The sequence below is a fragment of the Callorhinchus milii genome, unplaced genomic scaffold (genome assembly GCF_018977255.1).
Source record: "Callorhinchus milii isolate IMCB2004 unplaced genomic scaffold, IMCB_Cmil_1.0 Scaffold1, whole genome shotgun sequence".
NCBI classification, from domain to species: Eukaryota; Metazoa; Chordata; class Chondrichthyes; order Chimaeriformes; family Callorhinchidae; genus Callorhinchus; species Callorhinchus milii.
In genome coordinates this window covers 71,289,494-71,309,654 of record NW_024704742.1, presented here as the reverse complement: position 1 = coordinate 71,309,654, position 20,161 = coordinate 71,289,494, and the positions used below count along the sequence as shown (strand labels likewise).

At 44.3% G+C, this 20,161-nt stretch overlaps 1 protein-coding gene and 1 non-coding gene across 2 annotated transcripts in view; one reads left to right on the top strand and one right to left on the bottom strand.

Moving 5' to 3' along the window:
• sema4f (sema domain, immunoglobulin domain (Ig), transmembrane domain (TM) and short cytoplasmic domain, (semaphorin) 4F) overlaps positions 1 to 20,161 on the top strand; it is a 72,827-nt gene that overhangs the window by 28,228 nt on the left and 24,438 nt on the right. The window contains exons 2-4 of the mRNA XM_007906670.2: positions 8,042 to 8,199; positions 10,256 to 10,315; positions 20,031 to 20,129. Coding sequence (XP_007904861.1) covers positions 8,042 to 8,199; positions 10,256 to 10,315; positions 20,031 to 20,129 — 317 coding nt within the window. The remainder of the gene's footprint in view (positions 1 to 8,041; positions 8,200 to 10,255; positions 10,316 to 20,030; positions 20,130 to 20,161) is intronic.
• trnag-ccc lies at positions 15,556 to 15,627 on the bottom strand. The gene has a single exon. It is a non-coding gene; the product is annotated as a tRNA-Gly (tRNA).

Below are 20,161 nucleotides of genomic sequence, written 5' to 3'. Positions count from 1 at the left end.
ATTATCTCTTGAATCTGATGACACCACCTGTCTCCATTGCCTCCCTGTCGAGACTATTTCACATACTCATCGCTTCCTGTATAGAAATTCAGTCTGAATAGTCTGCTCACCTTCCCTGCTCTGAGCTTGAGACAGTGGTTTCTTTTTTTTTTGACGCAATGCAGGGCAGTTCTTATATGAATAACGCAAGGTATTTAGGTTACTTGCTCCCATCGGTCATGTTTATCTAGAAAGAACATTTTATAGCACGCTATGTGTTGAAATGTCTCAAAGCCAATGTCAATATGAGTCGAAAGATTGTGTGTTGAAGCCCCACGTTTGGACTTTGATATCATTAACTAGGTTGACACTCTATTGCAATGCTGGGGGTGTGCCTCATTGTCGGAGAAGAGGCAGACAGGAACTCGTTTTATGGTGCCAGCATTGTAATTAATTACACTTAGCTCGAAATTCTAACTCGCTGGACCAGATCCCACACTCCCCCATTAGTCCGAGTAGCCAGGGTTTTAGTGTACAAAACTGTAAATTTGTATTGTTTCAATATCATGCGAAGGACAGTACATCCTGCATTGTTTTGCTTTTGGCATCCCATAGCGTGCTCGCCTCACAAGTGAGATAACACAGGTTTGATTCCCAGGCGAGCGAAAACTTAGGCAAGTTTCCTTACTCCGTTTGCGTGTTTATCTAGCAGTATGTATTCCGGTTGGTAATCGTTAACCAATACGCTACAGGACTCCACATGCTTTGCCTTGGCCGTATCATCAAAAGCAGCCTGCACAGCGCCTTCACATCAAATAACAGAGTGGAAAGTGAAGTTAGATAGGTGGAGAGGTGGGAGGGTTTCAAAAGACATGAGCAAAAATAATAGGTTTTGAAAGGGCTGTGAAGACGGGGAGAGGGTGCCAGGCGGAGAGATTTGGGAGAGTGTCAGAGAGTGGGAGGCACATTGGCATTAAAGCTCCCTTCATGATTTAATGATTTTTGGGTTAGTGCTTTAGTTTGGTATAGTTAGATGTTGCAATGTTTGCTATGTATAATGCAACCTTTGTACATTTGAGCTAAGACAGGAACTAAGGACGTGGCGTATGTTTGCACCGTATTCCTACGCCTGGTTGCTCTTACTGAATTACTGCCTCGTATAAAGGTTTGTCAAATTGCATTGTGCATTTAAGCAAAAAGCAAATACTCCACACAGTTAAAAATCTCTCACTTTCAAACAGTCCCCTCGCCCACATGAGAGGTATGAGACACCAATTTATTGTTTTTATGCCGTGCTGTTCTACTTTCGGTGTAGATCTGATAGCATCTGTTGCCATCCAGTGAACTGCTGGTGTGAATGTCGGATAGCTAATGTTTGAGCCCTGCCCCCCATCAATTTCGCCCACAACATTCAGTCAATTCTCTTTATAGTATATTCTGTGAAGCTCTTTGAGACGTCTCAACAACGTGACAAGGCGCTATATCAAATGCAAGGATTATTATTTTTTATATTTGATGGTTCTTATTGAAGCATTCAAGATCCAGTAAGCAACAAATAAAAGCAGCCATATTACAAAAAATTGACACAGATCACAGTTGGTTTGGATGAAGAAGGTCCTTCGGCCATATGATATCTTCTACAACAAGAGGATACAACTCATGTGACAGTACTCCCCGTACCCCCATATTGTGTGTCAGCCTGGCTCACTCAGGTGAGAAGGTAATACAGTAATGCATGGCATTCTGACTCAAAGTAATAAAGACTGACCAGCCCTAAGAGCAAACCAGCATTGTGAAACTTACCCGTGCTGGAAATGACACGGTATCACTCACATGTTCAGCTTCTCAGTCGAATAATAACGCTAACTCTCTTCCCCCGCTACACACATAAGGTGTACAGTTACTATGCAGGTTCTTTGTGTTGTGGATCCTGAAATTTTATTTAACAGAAAAACTGCTGTGTGTAATTGGCTCCCGTGTTTCGCCCACAAAATATACAGTCAATTCACTTTACACTCTATTCTTTGAAGCGCTTTGAGACATCTTGACAACATGATACAGCGCAGTATCAAATGCCTGTTTTTAAAGCAGAAGCTCTCTCGCGTGTGTTTTACTTTACTTTGAACATTGGTTCATAAAGAATTGTTTATTCCCGCAAATCTGTTTTAAACACAACTCCCATTATTGGTTTGTCCCTTCAGCAGCTCATAATCCTGCTAGTATAAAGGGGCACATTACAACTACAACACATTACACTGCACTGGGACTCCGTGGGACTGTGTTATTTACAAATATGCATGCCATGGTATTATGCTTTACATAACAAGTTCTTATTAATATCATGGCAGGCATATTTGTAAATAACACAATTTGTACCTGTCACGTAAAAATAAACTTATCAAAGTGCTTTACAAAATATAATTGACTAGAAATACAGTGTATAATAATCCTTGAACAGTAAAACTCGCATAAGTCTTATCTTTATAAATAGTATAATCACCTAAGTCTTACACCCACCCGAGTCCCATTCAGTTTTCCATCAAAATTACTTAAATTTCTTTGCATTAGTTGTATTAATCACCTCCTAACTCGTAACACTGCTCCCCTACCCTTCATTACTCCCGCACTTACCAGCTGATTGAATCACGGGAACTTAGTCTTGATCTGTTGCCACATGCGCAGAAGATCTTCATCTCCTGTGATTCAATGCGATTCCAATTCTTATCGGTAAGTGCACATGTGGCGACGGTCAAGGCGCATTGAACTGTAGGAAACCTAGTCTTGACCACAAACTTACCGGCTGCGTTGAATTACTTATGTGCATTGTAGATTATTGATTAAATCAGATTTTATGCAACATACTGTATTGCCTGCAACTCGGATTTCGCATAAGTCATATTAAATGTTACTGTTACGACCTATGTGGGTTTTACTGTATTTGGTACAGTGACTTCCACCACAGGAGGACGTCTCAAAGTCAGTTTCATTCGGTGTCCTGGCCAACAGTTTTCTAGATCAGTTGGCCATTTGCTGTGTGGAAAATGCCCATGGAAAATGGTCACCACGTTTGCCTACAAAATAGTAAAGTTGGCCGGCCACAACATTGAAATGAATGCAGATAAATAATTGACTTTGTGGCTGTTTGTGTGGGACCTTTGCTAAGTGCAGTTTGCTTGCAGCATTCACCTAAAATTACACAGTCGTTTTGAAATCAGTGTCCTGTGAAGCGCTTTCAGGTGTTTTGGCGATGGAGGCACTGTGTAAAAAGTGAGGATTATGATACATACAGCAGTGGCAATCCAGTACACTCTATCAAAGCTCTGTATTTTATAAAATGTTGCGTTGAGCTGTGGTAAGTGGAGTGTGGCAACCTGTACTATATTACTGGCAGCTGATTGAGTTATTACAATGACTCGCTGAGTTATGATTCCAGCCTGTGAATCAGAGCGTGGCGTATACCTTTTTTTTTAGAGCTTTTTATGTCCTTGTTTCTTCTTTGTGGAACATCACACCAGCAATGCTCCACTCCTCCAAGTACAGCACACTCACCTGAGCCACAGGATGTGCGGGAGACGAGTCAATTGATTATTAATCTCACAATCTGTCATTGCTTCCTGTCCTGATTAATCAGACGCCCCACCTCACCCAGGGAGAGAGTGCTCGTTCCATTCCAACATTCTGTCTCTGGGATTTCCATGTATAGGTGAGATACAATACAATACAAAATTACATTTGTATAGTGCCTTTCATGTCGGTAGCATGTCCCAAGGCGCTGGACAGTTAGGGATTTGGACCCGAGCTGGATGGGGGGTTGGGGCAAGGGCGGGTAGGGTGGCTGAAGGCACGGTCGAAGAGGAGGGTCTTGAGACGTACCTTGAAGGAGGCAAGAGAGGGAGAGAGGTAAAGGAAATGTGGGATGGAGTTCCTAAAAGTGGGGGCAGGGAGGCTGAAGGCCTGACCGCTGATGGTGGGGTGGGCTGGGCGGGGGACGTGGAGCAGGCCTGCGAGTGGAGGGAGAGGACAGGTTGATAAGGGGTTAGTAGGTCACTGAGGTACAAAGGGGCAAGACAGTGGAGGGCCTTGAAGGCGAGGACAAGAATTTTTAACTCAATCTTCTGAGGGATGTGGAGCAAGTGGAGGTGGGCGAGTGTGGAGTTCATGGGGTCAGGGAGCCTGGTGTGGGAGAGGACACAAGCTGCAACGTTCTGGAAGATCTGCAGTTTGTTGAGGGAAGAGTTGGGAAGGCCGACAAGCAGGGAGTTTGGGTAGTTGAGCCCAGATGTGATGATTGCACGAATGAGGGTTTTGACGGCCTGTTGGGTGAGGCAGTGGCGGAGCCAGGCTATGTCGCAGAGGTGGGGGAAGGCAGAGCAGGTCATGGCATGGAGGTAGGGTAGAAAGGACAGTTGAGGCTTAAACAAGCGCCTAGGTTCCTAGCCTAGCTACTCTTAAGCCTGGTGATGGTTTTTCCTTTGATCAGACACCTGGTTGACCAAATAAAAGATGACCCACCTGGCTCAGTTAGTATCACTCTTGTATCTGAGTCAGAAAGTTGTGGATTCAAATCACATTAGGGACTTTGAATTTGCGTAGTCCAGAATAACTCCAATGTCGTGCTGAGGGAATGCACTGTTAGAAGTGCCATCTTTAGGATGAGACGATAAACCTGTTCAGGTGGACATTAAATGTCCAATGGCACTATTTTATTCTGCTATATAAAATTGGTCATTCATTTTGTGGCTGTTTGTGGCGCTTGTGGCTGCCAAACCACTGACTGTCCACTGCCTTCCCGACGTGAAAGTCACTATACAAATGTAATTGGTTGTTGTTTGTGCACATTGCTGTGTGCAAATTGATCACTGCATTTACCTACAAATCATGTTACTATAAAGTGACTGTGAAGAGCTTTGAGACAGCCTCCAGACATGAAAGGCGCTATATCAAGCACAAGAATTATTGTGGTATCATTAAGAATTACAAAGCCCTAAAATCAAAGCTGTTGGAAACCTTTACACGTGATCCCTTAGGACTGACCAAACTCTAAAATGTCGTCAAAACTTTTTTAAGGTAAGTTTAGTCCCTCTCCCCTACTTTCTTCCCCCATCCACTCAACCGCCAGGTTGGCCATCTGTTTGTCCCCTTACATACATACACCCTTTTATGTTTTTCTTTTTCTGACAGAAAACAGGCTCGCCCTGACAGAGACCTGAAATTCCACCTCGTCTCTCTCAGCCTGTGAAACTATTTTGTCATATCATGAGAAATGGGAGCAGAATTGTGGAAATTCTTCAATCCAGTCTTACTTTGGAAGCTGATGTCTTTTTAAGAATTACAAGAAACCAGCTTCCAAATAATGATAATCCTTGCATTTGATACAGCACCTTTACACATAATTGAGACGTCTCATAGTGCTTCACAGGAATATATTATAAAGTGGATTGACTGTGTATTCTGTGGGCGAAATGTGCCAGCCAACTGCATTCAACAGTGTCCAACAAACAGTCATGGATTGAGTGAATTTTTTTATTTTTGGAGTGATTATTATGACCAGAAAGTGATCCTTCAATCGACTAACAACCGGGTTTCTACTTACTGTTTGGCAAACAGATGCCTGGTGAGTAAGGAAACTTGCCTAAGGTTTCGCCCTGCCTGGGACTCAAATCCTGGTCCTCTTGCTTGCGAGGGGAGCGCTCTAACGACTACGCTACAGGACACCACATGAAGTATGAATTTCAAATGAAGACTGAATTGAAGACGTTTCCACAATCTGTTGTCATTTCTAAATTTGAAGGCATTCAAGGCTGAGACGAGGTGTACTTTTGGTCTGCTGGGTTAGCTGTGACGGTTGTCGCTTGATTCATTTTTGAGGCGAGCTAGTTTTCAGAATTGCAGCGGAATTATGAGCTTGTTAATTTAAGACACTGAGGTGTGATGAACATCCAGTGGCATTGAGGTTTTGCATTTATGTAGTCGCTGCTGTGCGCAATTGGCCTCTACGTTTCGTCCACAAAATATAGTTAATTCAATTTACAGTATATCCTGTGAAGTACTTTGAGATGTCTGGGAGATGCGACAAGGCGCTATATCAAATGCAAGGATCATTATTATTATTATGAATCATGTGATTTGCTTTTCTCATTGTCTTAATGCGACGTGATAGTTGCATTTCCCCAATGTGGTTATATTTTGGTCAGTCGGCTGTCAGATACTGTGCTTAAGTCTCCAAATCACACTGCACGCATTTTGTATACTGTATTTTTAGCAATATTGTGGTTTTCGCTGCCTGAAGCATTGGTTGAATCAATGGCAGGACATAGATGTATAGTAGCGTGGATGCATTCAAGAAGAAGCTGGACCTTCACATAAGGTTTGTGAGTCCTGTAGCGTATGTGTGATGTGGAATGTCCTGCTAAGTAAGGTGGTAGAACAGAGTCCTTTGTGGGTTTCAGTAAGGAAATAAAAAGCTACAGGGGTATAATAATAATGATAATACTAATCGTTGCATTTGATATAGCGCCTTATCACATAATCAGCACATTTTAAAGCATGTCATAGAATATACTGTAGAGTGAATTGACTGTATATTTTATGGGCAAAACGTATGGGGATAGGGCAGGCCCATGGGATTGAGTGGACAGGTTGCTCTGAGAGTCAGTGCATAACACAATGGGCCGACTGAGCTCCTTCTGTGCTGTAAAACTCTTATCAATCTGTTTGGGTGCTATGTTTTTGACGTTGTCTCCATTTATTGATGCTACTATGATCTCTAAACATTCCCTGGGTAGTCCTCCTGATGTGAAAGATGCTAAATAAATGCAATTTTTGTTGTTGTTGTTCCTTCAAAGTTCCAAATACCTCATACTGTCTTCCAGTGTTGAAATGGGGCTCATCGCCCACTATCTTCATTTCCGAGCGCCTCCATAAACCCATAAAACATAAAAAGTCATCAGCAGGCCATTTAACATTTAATAGCCATTAGTGTCGTTGCTTGCTCCTCCAATAGTCATCTATCTTAATCCCAATTGTACATTCTTTCCCCATACCCTCCAGTCAAGCCTGCTCTGACCACCCAACCCTGGCAAATAGTTATGCATTCCATTAATCCTTCCTAACATTCCCTTTCATGCTCTTAGTTACAATCTTAAATTCTTGCCTCAAATTATCTACCAGTTGGAAATAGTTCCTCACATTTGTCCTCTCAATCCCTTTAATTATCTAAGGACCTCTATCAGAGCACCCCAAAACCTGTTGACCACCTGACCTCTCAGTCTCTCCTTCCTCCTATATCTTTATGCATTATTGGCTTATTATTCTCCAATCTCTCTTGTTTCTCTGCTGTTTTTGTTTGCGGTCAGCCCTTTGTAGTGGTCTCCTGGGTCAGTCATTAACACTGCTACCTCTTGACTCACAAGGTTATGGGTTCAAGAAGCCACATTGGCCCACAATCCAAGATGACACTCCAGTGCAGTGCTGGGGGGAGCACTACATTGTCAAAGGTGCTATCCTTCATCTGACATGATAAACTGAGGTCCCACCTGTGCCTGTTCAGGTGGATGTTAAAGATCCCATGGTGCTATTGGAAAAGAGAATGGGATCTCCCCCTCAGTGTCCTCCCCAGATAGAATTGGTTATTCACTTCATGGCTGTTTTGTGGGACATTGCTTTGAACAAATTGGCTTCTGCATTTGCCTACAAGTGAATGGTCAGTGCACTTTACAGCAAAATTGTGGAGATCCTGTAGCTTAGAGCACTCATCTCGCGAGCAAGAGGACCTGGGTTTGATTCCCGGGCAGGGGAAACGTTGGGCAAGTTTCCTTACTCCACACGTCTCTGTTTACCTAGTAGTAAGTAGGAACCCAGTTGTTAGTCGAATGGCGGATTGCTTTTCCGGTGGGTAATAATATCTTCAAAAAAAATTATAATTTGGTCATTTAATCCACGACTGTTTGTGGGGCATATTATTAAAATTCTGTGAAGTTCTTGGCGATGGTTTGATATTACATGCAATAGGTTCAGTTGAGAGGATTCTATTTACAGGAGCATCTTTTATTTCTCATTCCAGAGCTGGAGAAGTCCCCATCCGTCAGTCGCTTCTCTGAGAAGGTCTTCATGAACTACAGCATTTTCCTGGTGGACAGCTCGCGGCAACGACTCTATGTGGGAGCCAAAAACGCCATCTTTTCCCTCAGCTTGACCTCAGTTACACGGAATTTCTTAAAGGTAGACTTAACCCTTACAGACTACATTGTTCCTGAGCTGGACCCTGTCCTTATGGGTGTCACGGGCAATGGAGATATGGTTACAAGATAATAATGCTTGCTTTTCATATAGAACCTTATCACGTCGTTGAGATATCTCAAAGTGCTTCACAGAATATATTGTAAAGTTGATTAATTGTGCATTTTGTGGGTAAAATATTCCAGCCAATTGTCCACAAACAATTGAGTGACTAAATATATTTATTAGTCCAGAAAAGCAATCCGTCAATTGACTAACAACTCGATTCCTACTCACTGCTAGGTAAACAGAGGCGTGTAAAGTAAAGGAAACTTGCTTAAGGTGTCGCCTTGCCCAGGAATTGAATTGTGTGCACTAACCACTAGGCTATGGGACTCCAAAGAGTTTTTTCTCACCCTCTCTCTCTTCCCTGAGCTCCTTCCATAGGAAGGAAGTGACAGACAAATGGTTGCGAAATAATTGTGCTCTGACTTTTCTTCTCACTTGGCCTCTCTTCCTCTCTCTCTCCCTCCCTCTTTGTTTCTCTCTCCCCCCATTGCACGTTTCCACATGCCATCATCAGTACTGTCGTGGTTCTGGAATGATAACCTCAATTTCGCAAAATTGCTCTGAAGATTGCTCAACACACAGACATTTCAACAGACCTTTGGCTACTTGATTATTGCATAGCTCTCACCCTGGCTCAGTCAGTAACATTCTTGCCTCTGGGACAGGAAAGTTGTGAGTTCCAGTCCAACACTAGGAACTTGAGCTGGCACTCGCTGATTCTCCAGCTCTGTGCTGGGGGAGTGCCACATTGTTCGCCTTCAAAGCCTTCCATGGTCTTGCTCCTCCCTATCTCTGTGATTTGCTAACTCCATAGAGCCCTGTCCACTCCCTCCACTCAGCAGGCTCCAGTCTGCTCCATGTCCGCTCCGTCTGCTCTGCCATCCTACCATCGGTGGTTGGGCCTTCAGCCTCTCTGCTTCCAACAGTTCCTTTGCATCGCTCCTTCCCTTGCCTCCTTCAAGACCCTCCTCTTCGGCTGTTTGTAATAGGAAGTACCGTCCTTTGGCTGAGACAGTAACTCTTTGACTGTAACTTCAGCTCCCCTCTCGACTCTCTACCCCCTCCTCGCTCCCTCCCTTCCCTCACCCTGACTATTTCCCCCCTGCTCGGGTCCTGACCCAACTGTCCAGCACCTTAGGATGTTCTCCCAACATGAAAGGCGCTCTATAAATGGATTTTTTTTGTTGTTGTAACTAAGATACCCAGTGTGTCTGTTCAGGTGGACGTTAAAGATTCTGTGCGCTATTCAAAAGGAGAAAATAATTTCTCCAGTGTCCTGGCCGACACATTCCAGATAAAATTGGTGACTCATTTCATATCTGTTTGTGGGACGTTGCTGTGCTCAAATTGGCTGTCACTTTTGCCTGTAAAATACACATCAACAACAATTTAAATTTACACAGCATCCTTCACCTGGAGCGGCATCTCAGAGCACTTACCAGTGATGGAACCTGATGCCAAGCCAGGGGAGGGAAGAGCTGACTGTAAGCACCGTCAAAGTGGAAGGTCTTCAGTCATGATCTAAAAGAGGGGAAGGAGGAGTCAAGGGGACGGATTGAGGGAGAAAGTTCCAAAGCCTCGGGCTGTAGTGGCTGAAAATATGGGGGCGGTGGGAGCAGAGGGGATGAATGATAACAGGAGGCCAGAGCCAGTCGAATGGAGTCAGTGGCTAGTGGAGTAGAGAGAAAACAGGTCGAAATGAAAAGGAAGTGCCAGGGAGTGAAGGGACTTGTCAGTCATTTAGTTCACTGTGAAGAGCTTTGAGATGTTTTGATGGTGTGATAAGACACTGAATTAAATCCAAAGATTATTATTATTGTTACTATTACTATTATTATTGGGTGTAAACGTCCGGGAAAACAAACGGAGAGTTGTAGAACTTTCTGGATGACTCGCGTGTGAGGTGATGCGTCCGAGTTTCTCTGCTACTTCGATTGCTGCGCTCGATGTTCTTGTTCATCTTTGTGATGCTCGTAATTTTGCTTTGCAGATAGAGTGGATCGTGTCGAACGATAAACACATGTCTTGTACTAGCAAAGGCAAGAGAGAGGTTAGTGTTAAAAACACACTTCACGCTTTGCATCTGGCTGTGACATCTGGGACCTGAAACCCCTCCTCGTCTTCAGCCCTGAGGCCGTTGTGTTTTAAAGTGTCAGTTTGTGCCAAACTGGAAAATTCTTGAATAACAATAACGCGTCGAAAATGTGATAAGGGGCTATTGCAAATACACGAATTATTATAATAACGGCGCTGAGACTTTATCCTATGTGAGGGGTGCAATACAAATGCAAATTGTTGCAGTCTTAATCTTTCAGTCCATTTAATCTTCAAATCACTCAGAACTGTGCTGAACTGCGGAAAACCGTTTTCTGTAATTACGACTGGATTTAAGAATTTTACACAATTCTCTGTCGTCTTAAATTCGAAGACAAAGTGACATAGCTGGCAGATCTAAGAGGAGTTTCAGGCTTCGGATCATGTGGAAATTTGAGAAAACATCCATGAATTCAGTATTGATTTAGACGTTGATTTGCAAACTGGCTTGTAAATTGAGACATTGTTTAAAAATATTCCAATATTCTGCCCGTGAGACGCCGTCCGGCGTGGAGGGCGCTATATAAATCAAAGTTGTTGTTGTTGTCTCATTTTAATGTGGTTGATCTTTGGGAGGTTAACTTTCAAAGCCATATATGGCCTTGTTCCTTCCTACCCCTGCTGTATCAACTTGTCCGCCCCTTCACTCTTCAGATTCTGGCCTGCTCCACGTGCCCCACCATCAGCAGTCGGACCTTCAGCCTCTCTGTCCCAACCCTCTTGGAACTCTATCCCACAGCCCCTTGGCCTCGCTCCCTCCCTTGCCTCCTTCAAGGCATGTCTGAAAACCCTCATCTTTGCCCGTGCCTTCGGCCACCCTTCTACCCTCCCTGCCCTCAACCTCTCCTGATCCCAACCCCCAGCTTGAGTCCAAATTCCTGACTGTCCAGCACCTTGGTACATCCTCCCAACATGAAAGACGCTATACAAATGCAATCTTTGTTGTTGTTGTCATAACATGAGAGGTTCGGGATCTCTTGTGTGTTTTATGGTCTGTGCTAAGTTAAACTTATTCAAGACAGTGGTGGGAGAGGCCTAAATGGAACTCATTGCCCCAAGGCTAAGTAGGTGAGAGTATGAGCCAGGGCCCCTAATTGTGATCACTGTCAAGCGACTTCCCTGCTGGAGAGAGTGCAGGGAGGGATTGTCGGGTGGGGCAGAGTAAGCCTTACCTGTGATGCTAAGGTCAACAGGCTGCCTGCCTGGTGCTCGCTCTCTCGACTTGCAGTGCAAGAATGGTCACTAAGGCTGCAAAGATACCAGAGCCCAGGCACAAGCCAAACTCTTCAGGAGAGGAGCAATTGTCCGTACTGGGGTCTCTGGTCCGCATCCTCTTTGATACTGGATGACGGATGAGTGTCACACTTTAATGGCCTGCTCGGCAGACTCTCCAGCTCCTCTCTACACATACCTGTCTAACCAAGGCCCATTCTCTCTCTCTCTCTCTCACTATCCATACTCTCATTTCCCACTCCATGTTCTGTGAGACATTATCACTCCCTCCCCACCTCTAAAGCCTGTCTTTAATATCTATCTCTTTGATCATAATCCAAGGCAATAATCCGTGTGAAGCACACTATATAAACAGAAGTTGTTGATGATGTTATTGTCGATCACCTATTCTCCGCAATATCCCCACGCTCCTCAGCTCCCCTCACCTCCAACTTAGGCTCCCAGGCCACTGTGTGAAGTACTTTGAGACTCCTTCATGTCATGAAGGGCACTCTCTAAATGTGAATTGTTCTGTTGGTAATCGGCATTTTCAAAAGAGCTCTCTCACCCCCCCAAAAAAACAGCTTATGTGCTTTTAAGCTCCCGTGGCTGTGGATCATGGGTTAACTGGGTGGGTAAACATCACCAGATCACAACAACTTGAATTTACATAGCGCCCCTCACACAGAGGAGTGTCCCAGAGCGCTTGACGCAAAGTCTGGGGGAGGGGTGCCAGTAGGCACGGTGGAAAAGGAAGATCTTCAAGCCTGACCAGTAGATGGGGAAGGAAGGGGCAAGGCAAAGGGATACAGGAAGAGTGTTCCATAGTTTCGGGGCGTAGTGGCTGAAAGAACGGCCACCGATGGTGGAGTGGAGGGCGTGAGGGACATGCAGGAGGCCAGAACTACAAAGTGATACATCTCACGTCCTCTTCAGCAAATGCTTGCACACCCTCCTCCTTCACAAGCTGCTCTAGAACATTAACCCATCCTCAGAGTGCCCTAAGCTCCCATCAGGACTTTGTGAAGTCCTGTAGTTTAGTGGTTAGAGCGCTCGCCTCGCAAGTGAGAGGACCTGGGTTCGATTCCCGAGCAGGGCGAATCCTTAGGCAAGTTTCCTAACTCCACACGCCTCTATTTCACATCCTCCCGACGTGAAAGGCGCTCTATAAATGGAATCTTGTTGTTGTTGTTGTATTTACCTAGCAGTAAGTGGGTACCCGGTTGTTTAGTTGATTGGCGGATCGCTTTTTGGAAGGTAAGAATCCCTCAAGAAAAAAAAATTATAATAATTCAGTCACTCAATCCACGACTGTTTGTGCTGTGTACAATTGGCTGCTGCATTTCGCTTACAAAATATACAGTCAATTCATCTAACAGTATATTCCTTATAATAATAATAATCCTTGCATTTGGGATGACGCTTTTCTTGTCTTCTAGACGTCTCAAAGCGCTTCACAGAATATACTGTAAAGTGAATTGACTGAATTTTTTTGGGTGAAAAGCGGCAGCCAATTAATTGCACATAGCAGTGTCCCACAATCAGTCGTGGATTGAGTGACCAAATTATTATTCTTTTTTTTTCTTGAGGGATTATTATCAGGCATGTGGAGTAAGGAAACTTACCCAAGGTTTTGTCCTCTGGGAATCAAACTGAGGTCTCTCACTTGCGAGGCGAGTGCTCTAAGCACTGAGCTACAGGACTCCAACTCTAAAGCCTTTAGTCTTAAATACATATCTCTCTGATGACATTCCAAGACACTATCACGTGTGAAGGGCATTATATAAACACAAGTTGTTGATGATGTTGTTGTTGGTCATCTTTTCCCCGCAGCACGCCATGCTCCTCAGTTCCCCTCACCTCTAGCTCAGGCTCCCAGTCCACTGTGTGAAGTGCTTTGAGACATCTCAAAGATGTGAAAACGTGATATATCAAATGCAAGGATTGTTATTATTGTGAGTGGGCAGGCGGTGCGGACGGAAAAGCATATCATGGCTTATGTGGCAGGTTTCATTGCTTTGATTGCATGGTTTGAAAGCTAGCCTTGTCCTGCTATTAGCGCCCATTTGTTCAGGAATATATAATTGATTTGGTTGGAAATGTCCTCCCAGTTAATTTCCTTAAATAGGAAGGTGGGTGGGTGGGGGGGTAGGAAGATGTGTAAGCGGTTGGCAAAGAGGACGTGATGACCATCGCTTTGTAGATAGCAGGAAAACACAAACAGTGAAGATATTTTTCAGCAATCTATGCTCTTATCATCTGAGTTATCCCCAAAGGCAATGAGAATTTACTGCGCATAGGAAAGCACCAGAGACCCAGGCTCCCATTGTCCTCCCATTCTGGCCAGCAGCAAACTGACCTGAGATCTTTACAAGAGAACATAATACAAATTTACATTATACAGCGCCTATCATATCAGGAGAACATCCCAAAGCACTTAACAGTGCTGGCTGAGTATCCACACACCAATACTGATAACTTACTTTTACACAATATACATAAAAATGTATCTTTGTTGTGGTTTCTGGGTTCACACCCTACGTCGGTACTTGGAATCACACTCCAATACAGCCCTGGATGGGTGTTACATTGTCGAGATGCCGTCCTTCGGATGAGATCTTAAACCGAGGTCCCATCTGCCTGTTCAAGTGAATATTCAAGATCCCATAGCACTATTCAAAAAGAAAAGGGAATCCAGAACCTTGGGACGCCCTCCCAATGTGAAAGGCACTATACAAATTTTGTTGTTGTTGTTTCTCTCCCGGTGTCCTGGCCAACAATCCCCAATAAAATTGGTCACTCATTGCATGGCTGTTTGTGGGACACTGCTGTACACAACTGGCCGCTGGTATTTCGGCCATAAATTACACAGTTACTCCACTTTACAGTATCCTGCAAAGCACTTTGAGATTCTCAATGTTGTGATAAGGCGCTTTATTAAATGCAAGGATTACTCTTATTATTCCAACGATGAGTTGAGGAGTCTTTTCATTTCAATTTGGGGTGAATTAGGATTGAGGCAGAGATAGTATTCGACTATAAGGAAGATGATTTTGTGTCAAATGTTTACATGTGTTTCGAAGCGCTACATTAATGCTATAATTGGGCACTTTCTCGCCTCCAAGTTAGAAGGTTGTGGGTTCAAGCCCCATGTTTGAGCTCAGAGCCTAGAGCTCTTTGAGAAAAGAGCTCAGTTGGCACTCCAGTGTAGTATTGAGGGAACTCTGTCGTTTGGAAGAGCCATGGGATAAACAGACAATTTAAATGCTCTCCCGAAAGAGGAGACATTGAATTGTCCTTCGGGGAGCCTTTAAATGGCCTGTTTAACCCATGGCCAACAATCACTGGCCTTTCCATCTGGCTATTTTGAGTTTCACAAACTTGCTGTTAAGACTGTCTACAAAAATTAGTCTCTGCACGTTTCGATGCTTACATTTCTATAACCCTTTCTGCCCAACCCCACAAGATAATAATAACAATAATCCTTATTATTAAGCCTGAGAATGGATTGAATTTCGAACATGTAGCGGGAGGGGCAGGGCTGATTAAATAGAAGAACCAGAGGGTTGAAATCTACTTTAAAATTCTGACCAGACCTTAAATAAGACCAATAGTTGCTTCATTAGTAATTGCTTCATTATGATTGCTTCCCTGGAAACCAAGGCTTTGCGACATCCTCCCGATGTGAAAGGCAATTAATAATAATAATCCTTGCAATGATATTGCGCTTATCACATCTTTGAGACGTCTCAAAATGCTTCACAGAATATACGATAAAGTGAATTGACTGTATATTTTGTGGGTGAAACGCGGCAGCCATTTGCACACAGCAGTGCCCTACAGAGTCGTGGATTGAAGTGACCAATTTTTTTTAAAAGGAATTATTACTTCCAGAAAAGCGATTCATCAATTGGCTAACAACCAGGTTCCTACTTACTGCTAGGTGAACAGAGGCGTGAGGAGTAAGGAAACTTGCCCAACATTTCACCCTGTCGGGAATCAAACCCAAGTCTCTCGCTTGGGAGGCGAGTGCTCTAACCACTGAGCTACAGGACTCCACAATTTGTTGTAAATGCAATTTGTTGTTGTATTATTCAAGCTGTGAGTGGAAAATTATTGCTGTTTTGTGTTTTACACAATTATCTGCACTTTGAACGCCAATTACAATATACTCCCATTACTGGGCTCCCCCCACAATAACAACTGGCACTTAGAATCATAGAATAATGGAATTTTACTGCACAGATGGAGGCCATTCAGCCCATCGTGCCTGTGCCGGCTCTTTGAAAGAGCTACCAACTAGTCCCATTCTCCCGCTCTTACCCCATAGACCTGCAATTTTTTGCTTTTTAAATACCTATCCAATTTCCTTTTGAAAGCTATTATCGAATCTGCTTCCAGCACTGTTTCAGGCAGTGGATTCCAGACCATAACAATTCTCTGGGTAAAAAAAATTCTCCTCGTCTCCACTCTGGTTCTTTGCCAATCATCTTAACTCTGTGTCCTCTGGTTACTGACCCACTCGCGAGAGGAAACATTTTCTCCTTAGTTACTCGATCAAAACCCCTCATTATTTTGAACATTAAATTATTGCTGTTTTGTATCGAATAAATCTCCCCTCAACTTCATGCTGGGTGATGTCGAGAGCTGACCAAGTGCTCACTACATGTATGTTGGATACTAATTAATAAATAAGAACCAATTGACTTGGATGAATGGAAGGAGATCAGGAGGGAGAGAAAGCAGGAAGCAGTGAGAACTGAGTAGAGGGTGTTTCATGTGACTGTTGGATTTTGTAACTGGAGACCTAAAATAAAAGAGTGTTCTACACATTGTTTGTTGAGAACATAACAATGTATAGGAAGGACTGAAATAATAATAATCCTTGCATTTGATATAGTGCATTATCACGTCATTGAGACGTCTCAAAGCGCTTCACAGAATATACTGTAAAGTGGATTGACTGTGTATTCTGTTTTTGAAATGTCCCAGACAATTGCACTCGACAGTGTTCAAAATGCACACCTGTGCTAGTAATAATAATAATCTTTACATCTAATACAGCGCTGTTCACATTGAAAGGATGTTCTCAAAGCGCTTTGCAGGATTCTCTGTGAAGTATATTGGGTGTGCATTTATAGGCAAAAGGCCAATTTGCATACTGCAATGTCCCACAAACAGCCATGCAGTGAATGGTCAATTTTCGCTCACAGTCAATTCACTTTACAAGATATTCTGTGAAGTACTTTGAGACGTCTCAACAACGATTTTATCTGGAGGATGGTTGGCCAGGACACTGGTAGAAATTCCCTTCTTTTTTCGAGAACTGTTGCTGGATCTTTGATGAACAGGCACAGATGTTACTCTGTTTAACACCTCATCCAAAAGACACTGCCACCAACAATGAGGGGCTTTCCTGAGCAGTGTACTGGAGCATCAGCCCAGATTATATGAGCTTGAACCCACATCCGCTTTACTTAGAGGCGAGAATGCAACCACCAGTGCAGGCTGCCACCTCATACATACTGGTTTAACGTTCATTCCGTGGGTAACCTTGCGACATGGGCAGGAAATGGAATATCCAATGGAGGGTTTGTTTCAGTCTGCAACTGCGTAATGACAAACTACAACAAACAACAAAATGACATTTGTATAGCGCCTTTCACATCGGAAGGACGTCCCAAGGCGTTGGACAGACAGAGTTTCGGACATGAGCTGGGGGTCGGGAGTGGGGAGGGCAGGGGGGGAAGCAGGGAGATCAAAAACATGATCGAAGAGCAGGGTCTTGAGGTGGATCTTGAAGGTGGTGAGGGAGGGGGCGAGACGGTTGGCCTACAGGATGGAGTTCCAGAGGGTGGAGGCAGGGTGGAGGAAGGCCCGCCCGTCGATAGTGGGGCGAGCAAGGTGGGGGACGTGAAGCAGGCCGGAGCCCGCTGAGCGGAGGGAGCGAACATGATGGTAAGGGGTTAGGAGGTTGGAGAGGTAGGGGGAGCAAGACCGTGGAGGGCTTGAAGGTGAGGACCAGGATCTTGAACTGTATCTTCTGTGTGATGGGAAGTCAGTGGAGTCGGGTGAGGACGGGGGTGATAGGGTCACGGAGCCTATTGTGAAAGAGGACATGAGCTGCAGAGTTCTGGATGATCTGCAGCCCATGGAGGGAGGAGTTGGGGAGGCCGACAAGCAGTGAGTTTGCATAGTCGAGCCTCGATTTAATGAAGGTGTGTATGAGGGTTTCGGCGGCCTGCAGTGTGAGACAGCGTTGGAGCTGGGTGACGTTGCGAAGGTGGGAGAAGGCAGAACGAATGTGGGGTAGAAAGGATAGTTGAGGGTCAAACAAGACCCCAAGTTTCCGGATTGGCTTATCAAGCTGGAGTGTGGGTCCAAGGACGGTGATGCTGTCAGTGCCTGAGGTGAGGAGGCGCTGACGAGAATCAATCAGGAGAGCCTCAGTCTTGTTGATGTTCAACTGAAGAAAGTTAGCTCTCATCCAGGACTTGAACCCAAGATCTCTCTCTGTCGTTTCACTTCTATCCTGTTCCCCAGCCACGCCTGCTCCTGTTCTGAGTCCAGTGACCCAAGCTGGGCTCCAAAAAAGACTTGGAGGCTCTGGTATGGTGACTCTCCACTCAGCCGCTGAATATCTTACTTACGTCTCAGCCTGGCCGAGTCAGTAATGTCTTCACCTCAGTGGGAAGATTGTGATCTTAAGCTGTTACACTCCCACCTGGTGGGCACTTTAAGCTCTTTGTCCAAGACTTAGTCAAGTGCTCTGGGACACTACCCTGCATGAGGGTCACTCTATAAACCCAAGTTGTTGTTGTGCTGATGCTCCAGCTCAGTACTGGGGGAAGTGTTGCATTGCCAGAGGGGTCACCCTTTGCATGAGAAGTTACAGTGAGGTCCCGCCTGTGCCTTTTGAGGTGGATGTTAAAGATTCCACAACACTGTCAGTGAAGAGGGAGGAATTTCTCCCGGTATTCTGGCTGATAATTCCCCAGATAAATCGCTCATTCACTTTACAGCTATTTTTCACATATTGCTGTGAGTAAAATGGCTGCCCTCTCTGCTTACAAATCACAGTCACTCCATTTGATAGTGACAAAACAATATTACGTGCTATAAAAATGTTCCTTCCTGTCTTGCTCCATCCCTTCCTGCTCTTTCTTATGCCATTTTATCATTTGCTAATTATACTTTTTCAACTGAGTAATGGGCTTTGAGCTGTCCTCCAGACATGAAGATGCTATACAAATGTATTTTTTCTGTATTAATTCCACCTTCCGGCTCCCTCCCCATCCCCTTAATATTTTCACTCCTCAGCTGTTTATCCAGTTCCCTTTTGAACAATTCTATGAATCCGGCCTCAGTGGCCACTCGTAGGAACAATAATAATAAATAACAATTCTTGCATTTAATATAGCGCCTTATATCGTTGAAACAACAACAACTTGGACGTATGTAGTGCCCTCTACGCAGGGTAGCATTTCAGAGCACTTAACAGTGGAGGAGCCTGACTCCGAGCTGGGGGCAGGGTGGAGGTGTCCGTAAACATAGTCGAAAAGATATCTCAAATTGCTTCACTAAAAATACCGTAAAGTGGATTGACTGGATCTGTGGGTGAAACGTGGCAGCCAATTGCACACACAGTCCCACAGACAGTCGTGGATTGAGTGGCCACATGTTTCTCAAGGGTTTTGAGGACTTAGGAACATAGAAATAGGAGGAGGCCATTCAGCTCTTCGAGCCTGTTTTGCCATTTAATTAGATCATGGCTGATCTGAACCTCAACTAATCGTTTCAATTCCAATTTCCCGCTTTCTCCTCATATTCCTCAATACCACGACCTACCAAAAAATCTATTAACCTCACTTTTGAATAATAATAATAATCCTTGCATTTGATAAAGCGCTTTTCACGGCTTCTAGACGTCTCAAAGCGCTTTACAGAACATACTGTAAAGTGAATTGACTGTATATTTCTGGGTGAAATGCGGCAGCCAATTGCACACAGCAGTGTCCCACAAACAGTCGTGGATTGAGTGACCAAATTGTTATTGCTTTTTTTTTCTTGAGGGATTATTAGGCGTGTGGAGTAAGGAAACTTGCCCAAGGTTTCACCCTGTCGGGAATCGAACCCAGGTCTCTCACTTGCAAGGCTAGTGCTATAACCACTGAGCTACAGGACTCTACACCTTGAAGGTGTGGATGGATCCAGCATCACAGCCGTTTGGGGGAGAGAATTCCAGATTTCTAAGGTTTCAACCCACCCGGGAGTCGAACCCAGGTCTTCTCGCTTGTGAGGCGAGTGCTCTAACCACTACTCTTTAGGAATTCACAATGAATCCCAAGCCCTGATAAGTCTTTGAGTGAGGAGAATCTTCCTAACTTCTCTCCTGGTTTAGTGCTGTGGATTGTGGGCGTTCAGTTGCTGAATGGACATTTGTTATGTGTTTATTACAGATCGATTGTCAGAACTACATCCGTATCTTGGAGTTCTGGAACAGCACTCACCTCTTTGTCTGTGGGACCTATGCCTTTGACCCGCAATGCACGTACATCGTAAGTTCCTTCACTCTACCCCTTTATATTAT